We start from the raw sequence: 18,132 nt of genomic DNA, 5'->3' as shown, positions 1-18,132 counted from the left end.
GTATGTGCACCACCTGAATGCCTGGTACCAGAAGAGAACATCAGATCCCCTGGGACTGGAATTACAGGTGGTTGTGAGCCACCATGTGGGTGCTGCAAATCAAGCCTGGGTCCTCTGGAAGAGCAACAAGTGCTCTTAACCCCTGAGCCAACTCTCCAGCCCTAAATAAAATTAAATAAATAAAACAGGAGTGTGGTGTATGTATTTAATCCCAGCACTAAAGAGGCAGAGGCAGGCAGATCTCCAAGTTTGAAGCCAGCCTCGTCTACAGAGTGAGTCCCAAGACAGCAAGGGCTCCACACAGAGAAACCTGTCTTGAAAAAAAAATAAAAATCCCCTGGGCTGCCAGGCAGTGGTGGCACACACCTTCAAGCCCAGCACTGGGGAGGCAGAGGCAGGCAGATCTCTATGCATTCGAGGCCAGCCTGGTCTACAGAACTAGTTCCAGGACGGCCAGGGCTGTTACACAGAGAAACCCTGTCTTGAAAACATAAAAAAAAAAAAAAAAAAAAAAAAAAAAAAACTTCCCTGGGCTTAGAAGCCGGAGAGCAGTATCTTAAACGGAGGTGGTGGAGGGCTGGAGAGATGGCGTCACAGTTACAAACACTGGTTGTTCTTGCAAAGTTCCTGGATTTGCCTTTCCGAACCTACATGGCGGCTCACACCCTCTGTAAATCCAGTCCCGTGGGATCTGATGCCTCTTCCGGGTGCCAGGCACACATGTGGTGTAAATACACACCTGCAGGCACACACTCACATGCTTAGAATGAACAGGAATAGATCTTAGAGCAAGTTTGCTAGTTCAGAAGATGTTAGTCTGGAGAAGGCGTTTATGAGACAGGCTCAGTGGTACACACTGGAAACCCCTGTCTCGAAAACCAAAAAACGGAAAATCAAAATTAAAGGGGGTAGGGGGGGAGCAAACTTTGCCTGAGGGTGAGAAAAAGGAGGTACGGGCTGGAAGCCTCATGTCGAGGCCCCTGGGGGAGGCCTGAGAAAGCCTGCAGCTGTTTGCGAGTCTGAGGTGCCCACGCAGCTTCCTGTCATCACTTCCTCTCAGCGGCACCTGCAAGGGCTGGGTGCTTCAGGTAAGAAGGCTAAGGGCACAGACCACTTCCTCTGTCAAGAGAGACCTGAATTTCCAGGAAGACCAATGAACACACACCAGTCAGCCCTCCTGGCCTACAGCCAACCTAGGACGACACCCTCTTCTCCCCGTCCCCAGCACAACCACCCAAGGAACAGCCAAGCCGATGTTGTGGTAGGAATCTGTATTTTTCGCCTTCGTTGAGAATACATGAGATTGGTAGATATGTCACATGCCTTTGGTGGAAATACAACTCTTACTGCGCTATACATAAACTATGAGACTGGGTTAGGAAACAGACAGAGGGGATGACAGACACAATGGAAACCCCACATCGTCCCATGGCACACCAAAGAAGGGGATGTGGGAAGCCTGGCTTCAGCTGGCTGCCAAGTCCCAGGGTTTCGTTGCACATTTGCTCATGCACATGGGTTGTGGGAAGGCAAGGAGACTGCAAAGACGTGGAAGACGGAGGGTTCAGGGTGGGGTGAGAAAGGAAGTAGAAGGGCGGACACCCCAAAAGAACAGAGCCAACTACACCTGGTAAGCCTCAGAGGGACAGAAACCCAGGGAAGAATTCCCGCGCTAGGGCCGGGTGGGCCAACAGGGTAAATTTGCTCCAGGCTCGGAGGACATCGAGGACAGTGTCGGTTCTTCTCCGGCGGTGACCCCCCTGCATTAGGCAAAGAGAAGCCCCGAGGACAGTGGAGACCTTCGAGGGGAACGTTGGGAGAGGACACTGACCACCGCTTTCTTCCAGCTCTTCAGTCCTGCCCTGAGGCAGGACGAAGGGAATGTGGGAAATGGGCAACGGGAGGAGGAGGATGGTTTTGCAGTGAGATGCTGCTGCGTGGGAAGTGGGCACCCCAGGCTAGCACGGCCCCAGCCTCTTCCCGCTTGTGGATCCGAGGATAGAAGTGATGAAGGTCTAGCGCACCACCCCCCCCTGCTCTCCTCCACTAGCACCTGGGTTTATCGCATGCAGCATCCTATCATGAGGCTCAGCAGCGGCTCCCCAGACAGAGCGAGCAGCCCCCGTCCTCAGGCTTCAGCGTCTACACGCACAGAGCATGCAAGGGAGTCAAGAAAGGAGGCGATGAGGAATTCAGGTGGGTGAGGACGGTTCCCGAGAAGGTACTGGAGCAGGAGCAGCAGACAGCTCCAGATGCAAGGCCCCACGCTGGCACAGCAGGGCACACACAGCACACCTGTCACAGGCTGGCACCCCTCCCCTCCAAGACTGAGCTGGACTTCTGTAAATCTGTAAAATCCTCCTGCCTCATCCCTGTCTCAGGCAGGAACATGGGAGTGGTGTGGAAGGGGTTCTGTGGGAGCCTGGGGGTCTCACCGTTTCACACTCATTTCCCATTATCAACAGCAAGGGAGATAGAGGGAGGATTCATTAACGAAACGGCAAGAGGCATGTGTCCCGAAAGCCCGCTGTCTTCAAAGCCGATTCACTGAATTATCTGGTGCCCTCATGAACATAGAATGCTTCAGAAAACACAGGAGAGAGCAGCTCCTTCTAGCCAGAAGTGGGACAGCTTCTCGGAGAAACTAACGGTCTCGTGCTGATTTATAACCAGGAAGTACTTGTTTTCTAGGCCTCCAGAGAACAAAGTGAAATGCTGTCGAGTTCCCCAAAGACATAGAAAATCTTGGACTGACAGATAAGCAGTAACTACAAAAGACAAGTTGAACTTTCCAAAAGGGATTCAAAGTTGGCCTTTAAACAGACCTCTGGGACCCGAGGCAGGCCTGGTGTGAGGGAAAAGTTCCAAATGAGGGCAGCAGGGTAGTGGTGGTTACCAACTAGTGTGTGTGTGTGTGTGTGTGTGTGTGTGTGTGTGTGTGTGTGTGTGTGTGTGTGTGTGTGTGTGTGTGTAAAACAGGCAGCAGGCTACTACTTCCCAACCAGTCTGCGTCCCCTCCTGCTGAGGCCAGCCTTTCTAGGAGACACTATGGACACAGATATCCTTCTCCTTCCCTCAGCCATGCCAACTTCTCAGACACTTCACCTCTGCCATTCCCATTCCCCTCCCCACTTCCCTTAGCCACAACTCTTTCAAGCTCTGGGATACACAGAAGCTGGGTAAGGAGGAGGTGCCAGCCGTTGCTCTTTGGGTAGTGACTTCAAGACTGTGCCACGAGCAGCATTTCTAGTGTCAAGGAAGAGAGTGCAAACGTATGCAACAGAAAAGGAGGGGCGGATGATGGAGCAGCCTGGGCTGAACGGAGAAAGGCAGATGGAGGGGTGTATTGAGAGAGCAAACTGAGAGAAAAAGACATGAGCTCGGATGGCAATGGAGAACAGGGAGGGATGGCACATTCTCAAGTAAAAAAGTAGACTGGACACAGGAATCAGGAAGTCCCAGACGAAGAAGGAAAAAGAGACGGGAGAAAACAAGAGGGCAAGTTACATCACGTTACTAGACAGTCAGGTCTCTCAGTTACAGGTGCCCCAGCCCCTGACAGACAGCACAGCCCCACTCCACAGCCGAAGGGACCATCTCCCCACAATTCTTTGCAGGGAGAGGCTTGTCCATCAAGGGATTGCCTTGTCTTTGCCCTTCCTCCCCCCCAAACCAGGCGGTGGTCCCAGAGCAGCAGTCTCCATACCTCAGTCAGGGCAGCCCCACTCCCCGGGTGGGTAGGCAGGCAGGCAGGCAGGCAGGGCTGGGAGAAGACTCCAGGACCTTCCCACCTCTTCACCCCATCCAACCTCAGCGATACTTACTTACAATAACTACCACGATGATGGCACAGATCGCTCCCAGCATGATCATCATCTGAGGAAACACGGGCAGAACAGGAGTCCTGAGACTCAGGACGGAAAAGGGGAAGGGGACTAGAGATGTGAGGACACCTGCAGACCTCTGCTTCTCAGAGAATCGTAAAGAACGAGCAGAGGACCCTCAGCCTCATTCCTGTTCAGTTCCTGATGCTTGTTCATGCTTTCTTGGAATTCCAATTGAAAGGCAAATCTTTTTTTGTTTAAGATTTTATTTATTTATTATGTGTACAGTGTTCTGCTTGCACACTAGAAGAGGGCATCAGATCTCACTACAGATGGTCGTGAGCCACTAGGTGGTTGCTGGGACTTGAACTCAGGACCTCTGGAAGAGCAGCCAGTGCTCTTAACCTCTGAGCCACCTCTCCAGCCTAAAAGGCAAATCTTGTGACGTGTTTGCTGCACTTGTAGAAGTTGTGGGTATTTGAATACATATACTGAGCCAGCGTTTTGCTGTTGGGGGTCTGAGGAAGAGCCAGGCGAGAATTTCTGGGAAAAAGCTACTTCACTCGTCTCAATTCTAAATTCCTCTACATGGGGCTTTCTCTGTGGGTCTGAATCCTCTAGCCTCCCCTGGTGGCCAATACAGGTACTGCACTGATAGGATCTTCCTTGGTAGGTGCCGCCCAGATTTCAGGAGGGAGCCAGCAGTTTTCTGGCCTCCTACACGTGGGAGCAGGGACAGCAGGGGGGGGGGGGTTCTCTCACCTTGCAGTTTTTCCACCAGTACTTCCTCTTCAGCTTGGCTGCACTGCTCTCAAACTGTGAAGCTCCCGCCTGCAAGGCGTCAGCTCGGTCATCCAGCTCCGACAGCTTCTGGTCCCTCTCCAGGACCTTGTCCACATTCACACGCATGATGTCCACCACCTGAGGGGTTGCAGAAACAGAGCTGCTGAGAGTTTCCTCTAGAGACAGAGGCAGTGAACAACACCCGGGAGATCACAAGCCAAGGCCTGTGACTCCAAGGGATGCTTTGCCCGTCAGAACCCTTCTTCCTCCCTTTTAGAAAGAGGAGGACAGAGGAGATGATGCTTCCTGTCTCTAAGCTTCTTGGTTTGGAAACTCTCCTAGAGTGGGCCAGGCGCCTACCTCCTCCACTTGTGCCTGGGTTTGCTGGAGTCGTCTATTACTGGTCATATTAGGAGGGGGACCAGGAGGACCCCCACCTGGGGCAGCCCCTTCTGTTCCCTCAGCGGGTGGCTGAGCTGGAGCAGACCTGTGGAGAGAAGCAAACAGTACCCAAAGTGACTGAGACGAGAAGAGAATCACATGCATCCTCACTTACACCGCCACAGCCAAGGTTGAATGCAAACAGAAGGCAGTTTAAGTGCTGAGCTGCAGCTTAGAGACATGGAGCAAAGGATGAAAGATCTCCTACCATGTGGATGAGGGTCACAGTGCCATGAAGAGATCTTGACTGGGGCCATCCTGTGACGCAAACTCAAGCACATCCTCTGGCAAATGGCCACGGGGACAAATAATACGCCAGCCTTGACCTAAATGGAATCTGCCTGGCCATTAGAAGCTCCTCACATGAAATAAAATGGGGAAACCCAAGCCAGGAGAGGAGAAATTTGTAGAAAAGACTAACCTGTAAGGACAACTGAACTCTGGTTTGAATATAAAAGGGGCAAGCTAGTGATCCTGCTTATGGGGGTCTGGTTACCGAGTATGTTTTATACTGTAATTGGTACCCTACAGCCGCTGCAGAGACAATTTGGAGAATCACCAAAGGCAAAGTCTATACAGATGCAGTGAGTCAGGGATGTTTGCGTTATTTTTTGGCAGAGAAGACGGGTTTCATTTAAATTGAATCTGGGGCCTAAAGCAATTACATTAACGGTTTCAAGAGCACAGACAAGAAGTAAAAATGCTAGAAATAATCAGTGTGCATGCAGCACAGATGTTCTGTCCCACCCTTCTTCAGACTTGGCAGTGTCTCAGGATACTCTCCTAGGCCCCTGTGTCAGAAGAGAAAGCTTGAACCACCCTACTACGCAGCATATGAGGACTGTCTCTCTTCTGGTACCACTCAAGGCCAAGAGTTCTCACGGCTTTAGAAGGCAATAATCCAGAGTGGGTTTGTTTTTGTCTTGATTTGTGTTTTGGTTGGTTGGTTTCTTTGGGGGGGAGGAATTGTTGTTGGGTTGGATTTTTTTTTTGTTTTGTTTTTGAGACAGGTCTGTCTTGTTCCCTAGCTGTCCTGGGACTCTCTATGTAGACCAAGCTAGCCTAAAACTGACATCCACCTGCCTCTGCCTCCCAAGTGCTGGGGTTAGAGGCGTGGGCCCACATGCACAACAAATGTGGTGGCTTTTAGATAAACCTCTCTCTGACATTCACCAGCTAACCATTTCCCAGAATCAAACCTACAGATTTTTTTTTTCTGCCATGATGGAGGCTGTATAAGCAAGGCAAAGAGAGATATCTAAAATTTGATGGAGAATAGAACTTTCTTAAACTCCATAAAACATCCTTGCCAGAGCAGTCCAAGAATAAATAAGGTTAAACTATCACAAAGTTGCCAAAAAAGAAAATTCCTTGACTAACCACAATAGAATTAATACTTTGAATCTCCTTTTCCACAATGAAGTGAAATTTTCATTTAGACAAGATGTTACAGCCCCTCGGAGAGGCCATATTAACAGATTACACTGGCTTCTTCCATATGAGGAGTCCCTTTCCCATTTCCTTCCTGGACACAGAGGGAGGAAAGGAAGACGCAGAGCTATGGGAGCCACAAGACTCGCGCTGCTATTGAGCTGGCTAAGCAGTCTAGTTCTGGGCTGAAGGCGGGGATTTCAATGAGTTGGTAGCAGCTAGTGTTGGAAGGAGTCCAGGCCAGTGGCACCAATGACAAGACTAAGGTCAGAGACCTCGTGATTCCCCGCTAGCCACCATGCTTTCTCTGTCCCCCCTCAGTCAGCACACATGAAACCACCTGGAGTGAGTCGGCTAACCACCCCTCCCCAAATAAAAACAGCTGGAGTCTATGGGCTTGTCAAAAACGCACAGAATGTTAAAACCACAGAACTCAAAGAGAAAGGATGAAATGACTGTAAAGCTTTTAGAGGGCTCACTTCACCTACTACTTGTTGGGAGCCAGAAACGCTCCACATTAACCTATCCAGGGAGTTATAATCCTTATGTAATACAAGTAAATTTTTTTTTTAAATTTTCAATTATCAAGAGAAGCAACAGAAGCCCAGTGTGGTGGTGCACACCTTTAATCCCAGCGCTTGGGAGGCAGGGTCATACATATCTCGAGCGAAGCTAGCCTGGTCCACAGAGGGAGTTCTGGGACAGCCAGGCCTACACAGAGAAACCCAGCCTGGAAAAGCCAAACAAGGGAGGGAGGAAAGGAAGAGAGAGGGAGAGAGAGAACGCGAGCATGCATACACACACACACACACACACACACACACACACACACACACACACACACACAAATACATCTAGCACCAGGCAATAAATAGAAAGGAAATCCTCATTATGTGTATGTGTCATGAAAGGAAGTTCTTAATACATCTAGTCACAGATCTTCAGAAGGGGGTGATGCTGAAGTCAGCTAAGGCTAAATTATTTGTTTTGGATAAAATGAAGAATTCACTGTTCTCCCTATTTCTCCTCCAATACTTGGCTAGGACTTGACCACTGGAAAGCATCTTAGCATAACGTCTTTAAGATTATAAAACGGCTGCATAGGATCTCATGCCACTGTCCCCCGAGACTTTCTGAGCTGCTCCCAAGGCGCCACAGAACTAGCAAGTAAGTTTCTGCAGCTTTGCTCACAGCCATGAGGCAGGTACAACATACTTTGGGTGAGGGGCATGCACAATCCCCGAGACTGCGGGCAACCCGAGTTACTGATGGACAGGTGCACCTATAAAAGTCTTCCCACAGGCTTTAAGAGAGATTCTGTCCAACAAGCAGGGTCTCCCAGTTGCCCGTCTGTATCTATACCTCCCCCGCCCCATTTCTTCCCCTTTGAGCTTCCACGATACAAAGACAAGAGGAGAGGATGCAATGGACGTGGGACCCCCGCGCCCCCGCCCCGCAGAGGAGTGCCAACTGCAGTTGGTGCGGGATGGAGCGCTGCCCGCATCCCGGGGTGGCCCGGTTTGGGGGCGGCGCGAGCTGGTGGTTCCCGGCGTCGCTGCAGCTGCTGCAATGCGCCATTTTCCGTCCCGCAGAGTTGGACACTGCGGAGGGAGAGTCGGTAAGGAGGTGTCGAGGACCCTAGACCAGAGTCAACTCACATTTTTCTGACAGAGGAAGTCCGTCCCTCTCTGGAGAATGCAACGAGACAGACAGGGAGACGCTGCGGATGAAGCAGACGGAACTGCCGAGCTCCGCCTCACACGCACTACCCGGAACTCTAACTGCGGTGGAACTTTACTGCAGGTGCAGCGCCGACTCCCGGCTTTATTAGCGAGGACCCCGCCTCTCGGATGACGTTGAATTCTCTAGGTCCAATCCACGCGGGGCATGTCCTTCCAGCACCGCCCCTACGACCAGACCAATCACAGTTCTCCTCTCATTCATTCCTACTCCTTGACTGGCCAATACAACAGTGGTTTGTTTAATGTCCAGCTCAGACTCCAAGGGCAGCCTCAGTGCTTGAGTTAGGGCGTTTATGGTGCCTGCCAACCAATCGCTGAGCTGGAGGCTCCTGCCACTCTTACTGCTCCCGCCCACAGCACCTGGTTCAGCCCTGTGTGCATATTCGCTCTTCCCTGGCTAGACTGCCACCCTGTCACCCTCCCTGCCTGAGAATGTAAAGCCAAATATCTTTCAGTGTAGCCTCTCCTAAATTGCTAAGCAGCTCCTTCTAGGTAACCACAGCGACTTAGTTAACCCAGCCCAGAAATCTGAACTAAACTAGACTTTGCTATTTTCGGGTTGGTTGGTTTGTTTTTGTTTTGGGGTTTGTTTTGCTTTGAATTTTTCCCTTTCTTTTTCTTCTCTTTTTTTTTAAAGATTTTTTTCGTTTATTATTATTTTATGGTACAAATTTTTACCTGCATGTATGCATGCCTAGTGCCCTGGGAGACCAGAAGAGAACGTAGCCCCCTGGAACTTGAATTACAGATGGTTTTAAGTGTATGTGAGTGCTGGGAACCAAACCCTTTACAAAAGCAGTGCGCTCTCAACCACTGAGCCATCTCTCGCCAGCCGCATCCTTTCCTCTTTACCCTACCTCCAAAAATTCATTAAGGAATAGTTTTTTTTCCCTTTTTTGGTGGGGCGGGAGGCTGTGTATACATCTCACTATGTAGCCCTGGCTGCCCTGGAACTCTCTCTGTAGACCAGGCTGGCCTCAAACTCACAGATATCAGCCTGCCTTTGCCTCCCAAGTGCTGGGATTAAAGGCGTGCGCCACCACCCTGCCACTCTTCCTTCTTAACATTTAAAGAATTTTCTTCTTTCTTCCAATAGTATCCCTTTCCTAGACATCAACTGTAAAACTCAACATTATTTTATGCCCCACATCTTAAAAAGCAGTTATAAATACGATGCATTTTCTTAGCCTTAGAATTTTTATTTTACATTTATTGAGAGCTTGGGTTTGTCTGCAGTGTAAATTTTATCTCATCTTTGGGCATTCATACAAAGGAAAAAAGAAAATAATAACATAATAACGGAACACCTACAATTTCACATTCAGAGTTTTTTGGGTTGGTTTTTTTTGTTTGTTTGTTTGTTTGTTTTTAACAGAGGCTCTTGTAGTCCATGATGGCTTCAACCATGATATGTAGCCAAGAATGACCTTGAAGTTCTGGTCCTCCTCCTTCCTAAATGCTGGGATTACAGAAGTGTGCCACCATGCCTAGCTTCTGCGGTGTCCTTTTGCATTACTCAGATGTCCACATGTTAAGTCTTTGGTGATGCAGCATTTCCTAAAATACTAAAGATAGCCCTCTTCTCCCTCTGGAATTTTCTTTCAAGCCTCTGACATTCATTCTTAAGTTTTGATGCTCATGAGGAAGTATGACAAATACAATGTGAGTACTACCTGACTAATAGCTACAGCAAAGTGTTCCAATTTAATAGATGCCAAAATGCCAAAATGCCAAAATGCCAAAAAAAAAAAAAAAGAGGGAAGGGAAAGAGGGGACACCCTAGAATCAAGCCTGTGTCCAACCTTGTGACCAGGGTACCTCTCTAAATACTATAATCAGCATACATTACATTTATTCTCTTTTTTAAAATTGTTACTTTAAACTCTATTTTTGTTTTTCAAGTCAGGGTTTCTCTGTGTAGCTCTAGCTGTCCTGGAACTCAGTCTGTAGACCAGACTGGCTTCAAGCTCAGAGATCCACCTGCCTCTGCCTCCTGAGTCCTGGGCTTAAAGGCATGCACCACCATGCCTGGCTCTTAGATCTTTTTGCCTCATGGAGGATTTGACTTGGTTTGGTTTTCTGAGATGGATCAAGTGATACGCCCACTTCAGCCTTCCAAGTGCTGCGATGACACTGATGGGCATTTTAAAAATATGTTCTTGAGCTAACAAGAAAGTAAACGTGGTCTAAAGACCAATGCAAGTGAAAGCTGATACTCTGAGAGGCAGCAGAACATTGAGTTTGAGCATGGTGGCCTTACCGGGTGCCACTGTACCATAGGAAACAACATGAAGGTCTTCCTCAAAGTTAGAAATCGAACAGAAAGTCCCTACATGAGGCTGGAACCCCTATATTGGCAACTGAGACATCTAAGAGTTTTAAAGTGCTGGCTCTCATGTTCTGCAAAAAGAATTATTTGCAAAGTAGGTGCCTGCTGAAGCGCTCTCTCTCTCTCTCTCTCTCTCTCTCTCTCTCTCTCTCTCTCTCTCTCTCTCTCTCTCTCCCCTCCCCGTCCTTTTGAATATTTGAATTCATAACCTCAAACTATGTTTTTAATACTTTTGCCTGAAGTCCCTGTTTTAGTCACCTTTGAAAGCTTTAGCATCTCCTCTTCCTAAAATCAACATGGCAAGAATTTCCAAGTGGTCTGGGGTTGACAGAACCCAGCACCAGCATGAGCGATGCAGACCTCCCTGGAGAGCTCCCTTGCAATAGAGGCCCTGGGGAATTTCCACAGAGACAGTTCCAAGAGAAATAAATTGTGGTCATATGCTGCAAACAAATCAGGGAAGAAATGCCAAGAACCAGAGAGGCAGAGACAGGAATTAAGGAAATTAAAAAACCATGCCAAGCAGTTCAATGTCTGAGTAATAAAGGATCTGAAAAGGAGAAAACAGGATATATGAGAAAAGGAAATGAATGGATATGGAATTAATTACAAAATAAATGCAACAAAAGCTTCCGGAATTAAACAAGACTTTCCAGACTAAATAGTGGGTTCTAGCCACCACGGTGAGAGAAAAAGAATCACACCAAAGATGCATCTCTCTGTAATCTCAGAGCAAGGGAGGAAAACAGGGGCTTAAAATCTTTCAAAAAGAGAATAAAAGTGGAACAGGAAGAGAACGGCATCGCAATACAGGAAAACATGGCGCTGGCTCTTTTAAGAGCAACAACAGCTTCCAGGGGCTGGAGAGATGCTCAAAAGATCAGAGCACTGGCTGCTCTTCCAGAGGACCCAGGTTTAGTTCTCAGAGCCCACATGGTACCTCACAACCATCTGTAACTCCAGTGCCAGGGGATCTGACACCCTCTTTTGGCCTTCACAGGCACTGCACACACACACACATACATACACAGAAGTGAACACACCTTCACATGTACATAAAATAAACATTGTTACCTAGGCAAAACAATTACTAGCCTAGAATTCCTTATTTTTTGTTTGTTTTTGTTTTTTGAGACAGGGTTTCTCCATTTTGGTGCCTGTCCTGGATCTCACTCTGTAGACCAGGCTGGCCTCACACTCACAGAGATCTGCCCACCTCTACCTCCCGAATGCTGGGATTAAAGGCGTGCACCACTGGGCTTAACCTAGAATTCTACAAGATCTCAGGTATTAATAAAGGTGAGAGGAAACTGGGGCTGGTGTCATATACCTGTGATTTCACCACACAGGAGAGACTGGACAAGAGCGTCATTTGAGGCCAGAAGGTCAAATCAGCACCACGTGCCCTAGATTAGGAGAAAGTACACCCTATGATAGACAGTCCCCAGGCAAGACACTAATGAAGTATCTGACATGCTTAGGCATTTGGAAGCTGGTTTGGTTAGTTTTCTATGGCCATGACAAAACACCATGTCCAAGGCAACCTATAAAAGAAAGTATTTAATGTGGGGGCTATTGTGGAATATTACTTTAAGTATGCAAAGATGTGTTACACTTGTTTAATTCTCCAAAGATATGTTGCTGTTTCACCTTGCCTGCCTAAGGCATCTGATTGGTCTAATAAAAAGCTGAATGGCCAATAGCAAGGGAGGAGGAGGGATGGGTGGGGCTGGCAGGCAGAGAGAATAAGTAGGAGGAGAAATCTAGGCTCCAGAGAGAGAGAAGAGAGAATGAGAAAGAGAGGGAGACACCAGCTGCCGGACAGACAGACATGGAAGAAGCAGGAAAGTAGGACATACAGAATGAAAGAAAGGTTAAACAGCCCTCGGGGCAAAATGTAGATGAAGAGAAAGGGGTTAAATTAAGTTATAAAAGCTGGTGGGACAAGCATAAGGTAAGGGCGAGCATTCAGAATTAATAAGAAGTCTCTATGTCACGATTTGGGAGCTGGGTGGTGGCCCAGAAGGAAGCCTGCTTCAGGGGGCTCACAGTTCCAGAGGTTAAAATGATGATCACAGCAGGAAACATTGCAGCAAGCTGGCTAGACCTTACATCTGGCCCACAAGCGTGAGGCAGAGATAGTGAGAGACTTAAGTCGGCATGGCTGGATTTGCTAAACCCCAAAGCCCACCCCCTCCCACTCCCCGTGATACACCTCCTCTAACAAGGCCAAACCTCCAAATAATTCCCAGAGAGTTCCACCAACTGGGGACCAAGACATGAGCCTATGGGGACCATTCCCATTTAAGTCACCAGAGAAACTAACATGAACAAATGTTCCACAGATCTTATAGGGCATAACTTGAAGAGAAATAAGACTAATCTTCAAAAACAAAAAAATCAATTATGGTGTTGGGTACACAGCTCTAAAGAGACAAAAAGCTGCTGAAGTGGGATAATTACAATGTACTCACGTTAATCTCTCTCCCATTGCCCTATAAATTGGTTTCCCATGACTTTTTCTTCCTCTTTGAGGTCTTTCTTCTCACTAGTGAGCAGCCCTCACCGTTAAGGTTTCAGCAGACACAAGATCCACCCAGAACAAGGGCGGGGATACACCATGACTAACGGGAAGGTTTTCCAATTTCTTTCTTTCTTTCTTTCTTTCTTTCTTTCTTTCTTTCTTTCTTTCTTTCTTTCTTTCTTTCCTTTTCTTTTTTTTTTTATTTTATTTTATTCTACAATACTATTCAGTTCTACATAACAGCCACAGATTCCCTTGTTCTCCCCCTTCCTGCCCCCCTCCCCTTCCCCACCACCTCCAGATCAAGGCCACCCTCAAGGACTGAGATCGACCTGGTAGACTCAGTTCAGGCAGGTCCAGTCCTCTCCTCCCAGATTGAGCCAAGCGTCCCTGCATAAGTCCCAGGTTTCAAACAGCTAACTCATGCAATGAGCCCAGGACCTGGTACCACTGCCTAGATGCCTCCCAAACAGATCAAGCCAATCAACTGTCTCACCTATTCAGAGGGCCTGATCCAATTGGGGGCCCCTCAGCCTTTGGTTCATAGTTCATGTGTTTCCATTCGTTTGGCTATTTGTCCCTGTGCTTTATCCAACCTTGGTTTCAACAATTCTCGCTCATATAAACCCTCCTCTTTCTCGCTAATTAGACTCCTGGAGCTCTACCCAGGGCCTAGCCGTGGATGTCTGCATCCAGATTCCTCAGTCCTTGGATGGGGTTTTTGGCACAACTATTAGGGTGTTTGGCCGTCCCATCACCAGAGTAGGTCAGTCCCGGCTGTCTCTCGGCCATTGCCAGCAGTCTTTTGTGGGGGTATCTTTGTGGATTTCTGTGGGCCTCTTTAGCACTTTGTTTCTTCCTTTTCTCATATTGGCATAAAAACCGACATGTGGACCAATGGAATCGAATTGAAGACCCTGACATTAACACACACACCTATGAACATACAATTTTTGACAAATAAGCCAAAAGTGTACAATGGAAAAAAGAAAGCATCTTCAACAAATGGTGCTGGCATAACTGGATATCAACGTGTAGAAGGCTGCAAATAGATCCATATCTGTCACCGTGCACAAAACTTAAGTCCAAGTGGATCAAGGACCTCAACATAAATCCAGCTACTCTGAACCTGCTAGAAGAGAAAGTAGGAAGTAGTCTTGAACGCATTGGCATAGGAGATCACTTCCTAAATATAACACCAGTAGCACAGGCACTGAGAGAAACAATCAATCAATGGGACCTCTTGAAACTGAGAAGCTTTTGTAGAGCAAAGGATGCAGTCAACAAGGCAAAGTGACAGCCTACAGAATGGGAAAAGATTTTTTTTTTTAAGGTTTATTTATTATGTATACAGTGGTCTGTCTGCATGTGTCCCTGCAGGCCAGAAGAGGGCACCAGATCTCATTTAAGATGGTTGTGAGCCACCATGTGGTTGCTGGGAATTGAACTCTTAACCTTTGAGCCATCTCTCCAGCCCTGGTTTTCCAATTTTTTTAAGGCAAAATGTGAGTGTGAGTTCCTCGACCTTTTAAACTGGCATTTAAACTGCTGAGGAATTCTCAGCAGGTAAAACTGGACTGTCCATTACAAAAAAAAAAAAAAAACATTCGGACAAAATTCAAAAGAAAAGAAGCCTCTACACAAAGTGCATCAGGCCATCGCCGGTGCATCTCTTGCAGATATGATGGCCAAGAGGAATCAGAAACCAGAAGTTAGGAAAGCTCAGCAAGAGCAGCTCTCGGGGCTGCCAAAGATGCAAAAAAGGCCAAGCAGGCATCAAAGGAGAGAGCACCTAAGCGGAAGCCTTGGAAGATCTCTGCTCCCGAGCTAGAGGAAAACCTTGATTAGGTAAATCAGAGTTCCAAACAAGAATACATCTGTGATACAATACAAAAACCAACAAAACAGCTTTAGAGCATCATTACTCCACGGAACACGCCTCAGCTCAAATTAATATTTATAAATTCCTAATCATTTCAACACTGCTTGCTGATTTAAGCCACAACAATGATATGGTAAACTGAGGAAGAGAGAGATGTGGAGAGAGGCAGAAAAGGAGAGGGAGGTATAATCGAGTATCTGGCAGGATGACGACTTCTACATGGAGGTCATCAGCTCTCTCTTCTAAAATCCCACCCGGGGCTGGGGAGATGGCTCTGCAGACAAAGCGCTGACTATGTGAACACAAGGGCCTGAGTTCAGATCCCCATCACCCACAGAAAAGCCGGGGTGGCGGCATGCGCCTGCACCCCCAGCGCTGGGTCCGCAGAGACAGGTAGATCCCGGCCCTCAGTGGCCAGCCAGGCCAGCCAACTCAACAACCTGTGCCAGCTTCAGGAACAGAGGTGGAAGAGCCAGGGGTGGTTGGCACATGCCTTTAAAACCAGCACTCAGGTGGCAGACACAGAGCTCTAAGAACTTGAGGCCAACCTGATCTACATAGAAACTTTCTAGGCTAGCCAGGGCTACCTATACAAAGACCCTGCCTCAATGAATAAATGAATGAATGAATGAATGAATGAATGAACGAACGAACGAACGAACGAACGAACGAACGAACGAACGAATGAATGAATGAATGAATGAATGAATGAGTATTAGAAGGCTGAGGAAGTGACTCAGCAGTTAGAGCACTGACTGCTCTTGCAGGGAACCCAGGTTCAATTCCCAGCACCCATGTCACAGCTCAAAACAGGCTGCAACTCCAGTTTCAGGAGATCCAGTGCCTTCTTCTGTACTCTGAGGGCATCAGGCACACATATTACATACACGCATGCACGCATTGCAGGAGAACACTCATACACATACATAAAAATAATTAAACCTCAAAAATGTGTGTGTGTGTGTGTGTGTGTGTGTGTGTGTAGTGGTGAATCATAGAAAAGAGAACCCAGTGTTCACCTCTTAATTCCAAGCATGTATTCATGGCACGCATGTACACACACAAATAAAACCATACCTGGAGAATCTGTAGAAAATATAAAGAACCGTGAATTCCAAGAACTAACAAGAGACATGGGAATGCCCTGGGAAGGCTGCTGTAAGGGCTGGATTGTGAACTGCTGAATGCCAGGATGTCAGAATGTGACCTTCATAGGAAATGGAGTTGATGCAAACGTTTTTAGTTGTACTGAAGTCGAATTGGAGGAGAGCAGGCCTCTAGCCCAACAGGACTGGCGTCTTCATAAAAGAGTGAGATTTGGATACAGATACACACACACGGGAAGATTGTCATCTGGCCATGAGAGCAGAGACCAAAGCCGTGTGTCTACCAGCCGAGGAGCAGCAAACCACCAAAGCTAGCCCAGAGGCGTACAGTCTACCTCAAAGCTCTCAGAGGGAGCTGACCAACACATCTTGACCTCTGACATCTAGCCTCTAAAACTATGAGACAACAAATTCCTGTTGTTTAAGTCATCCGGGCTACAGTTCTTTGTTCCAGCGGACCCGGTAACCTAATACAGCCATCTAGAACCCAATGTGTGTAATGTATAAAACCAACAAATGCTGTATGTATACATTACACACATCGGTGAGATCAGTGATGGGTCTCGGGAGCCAAAGGGGCTCGGGAGGTCCTAGATATTCCACCTGTTATAGATTCTGACACAGCTGAGAAAGCATACAGGCATATAACTACGAAAGTCTTTTGGAGCATGAATGTCCTCAAAGGCAGAAGTAGAACATTGGAGCCGGAGCAATGGCTCAATGCTTAAGAGCACTTGTTCCTTTTCCAGAGGACCTGGGTTCACACGGCGGTTCACAGTCACCCTTTTGACCTCTTTGGGCATCAGCCATGCACATGCATGCAGGCAAAGCACTCATACACATAAAGTAAAATAAATAAATCTAAAAGAAAAGAAAGAAAAAGTAGAACATCGTCTATCTGAGAGACTGAAGATGCAGGATGGCTTACACTGTCATCCCAGCACTCAGGAGGGAAAGGCAGGAAGACCAGCAGATCAAGACCATCTTAGGCTAAGTATATCAAGTTAGAGGTTAGCCTGGGGTACCAGGCATGCCACCTATCTGAGGAAAAAGGAAAATGGAAAGAACCAGATCCTGTTTCTGTTTTCCATTCTGTACTGTTTTAAAATCCCCGTGTTTAAAAGAATGAAAACCACACCACCTGTAAGCAATCACAATTCATTTTCTTTACTTCTGTTTTTCATCTCTCTAAGTAGCGCTGGCCAGTTAGCAATGTCAGGTGGTGTGAAGGTCAACTGCAGAAGTGGGCGGACATTTCTTCCTGAGCATAAAGAGGTCACACGCCCTGGAATCGCACGTTGCCAAGCTCTAGGATCAAACCTTCACCGAGTTAAGAAAAGTTCCTTCTTTTCTTTGTTCAACATCTTGTGGTTGCTGTAATTCTAAATAGGAGTCAGATACTTAAAAGCTCCTTTCCTACAATGCATCAACAACCGTGGTGAAATCGTCACTTTTCATGTCAGGAAGCTATTCAATGCCTAAAACCAGTTGGACATAATGGCACATACCTTTAATCCCAAGACTTGAGAGACAGAGGCAGGCAACTCTCTGAGAGTTCAAAGCCAGCCTGGTCTACAGAGCTAGTTGCAGGACAGCCAAGGCTACACAAAGAAACCTTGTCTCAAAAACCCAACACACACACACACACACACACACACACACACACACTGTACACAGTTTTTCTAACTGCCCTTCCACTGGTTGGGTCACACTGACACATGGGTACACAAGCTCTAGGTGTCTACATTTTAAACGCCCCCAGCCCTAGTACTGGGGATTGAACCTAGGACTTCACACGTAGGCAATAACTACCACTAAGCTATATCCTCAGCCGACACTTTCACGTTGTGTTGAAGGTAGAGAGATGGCTCAGCAGTTTAGAGCATTTGATGTTATTCCAGAGCATCCTCACCAGGCAGCTCACAATGGCCTGAAACTCCAGAACCAAGGGAATCCCTGTGGGAGTCTGTGGGAGTCCAGCTCCAACCTGCTCTCACCTTTCTTTCTTTCTTTCTTTTTTCTTCTCTTTCTTTCTTTCTTTCTTTCTTTCTTTCTTTCTTTCTTTCTTTC

At 47.4% G+C, this 18,132-nt stretch overlaps 1 protein-coding gene across 2 annotated transcripts; it reads right to left on the bottom strand.

Moving 5' to 3' along the window:
- Positions 1-1,256: 1,256 nt before the first annotated feature.
- Vamp1 (vesicle associated membrane protein 1) lies at positions 1,257-8,352 on the bottom strand. Of its 2 annotated transcripts, none has more exons than XM_006992096.4 (5): positions 8,138-8,352; positions 4,968-5,094; positions 4,587-4,745; positions 3,825-3,876; positions 1,257-3,435 (listed from the first exon to the last, which is right to left on the bottom strand). In XM_006992096.4, coding segments are annotated over exons 1-5 (357 nt in total). In that variant the 5' UTR covers positions 8,140-8,352; the 3' UTR covers positions 1,257-3,418. The 2 variants fall into 2 exon arrangements, with proteins under 2 accessions (XP_006992158.1, XP_076424115.1); XM_076568000.1 differs by having other exon boundaries at positions 1,257-1,760; positions 8,138-8,275.
- Positions 8,353-18,132: the final 9,780 nt, after the last annotated feature.

This window comes from Peromyscus maniculatus, chromosome 3 (assembly GCF_049852395.1).
Source record: "Peromyscus maniculatus bairdii isolate BWxNUB_F1_BW_parent chromosome 3, HU_Pman_BW_mat_3.1, whole genome shotgun sequence".
Taxonomy (NCBI): Eukaryota; Metazoa; Chordata; class Mammalia; order Rodentia; family Cricetidae; genus Peromyscus; species Peromyscus maniculatus.
The sequence above is the reverse complement of the archived record's forward strand: the minus strand, read 5'-3'. Positions and strand labels throughout refer to the sequence as shown.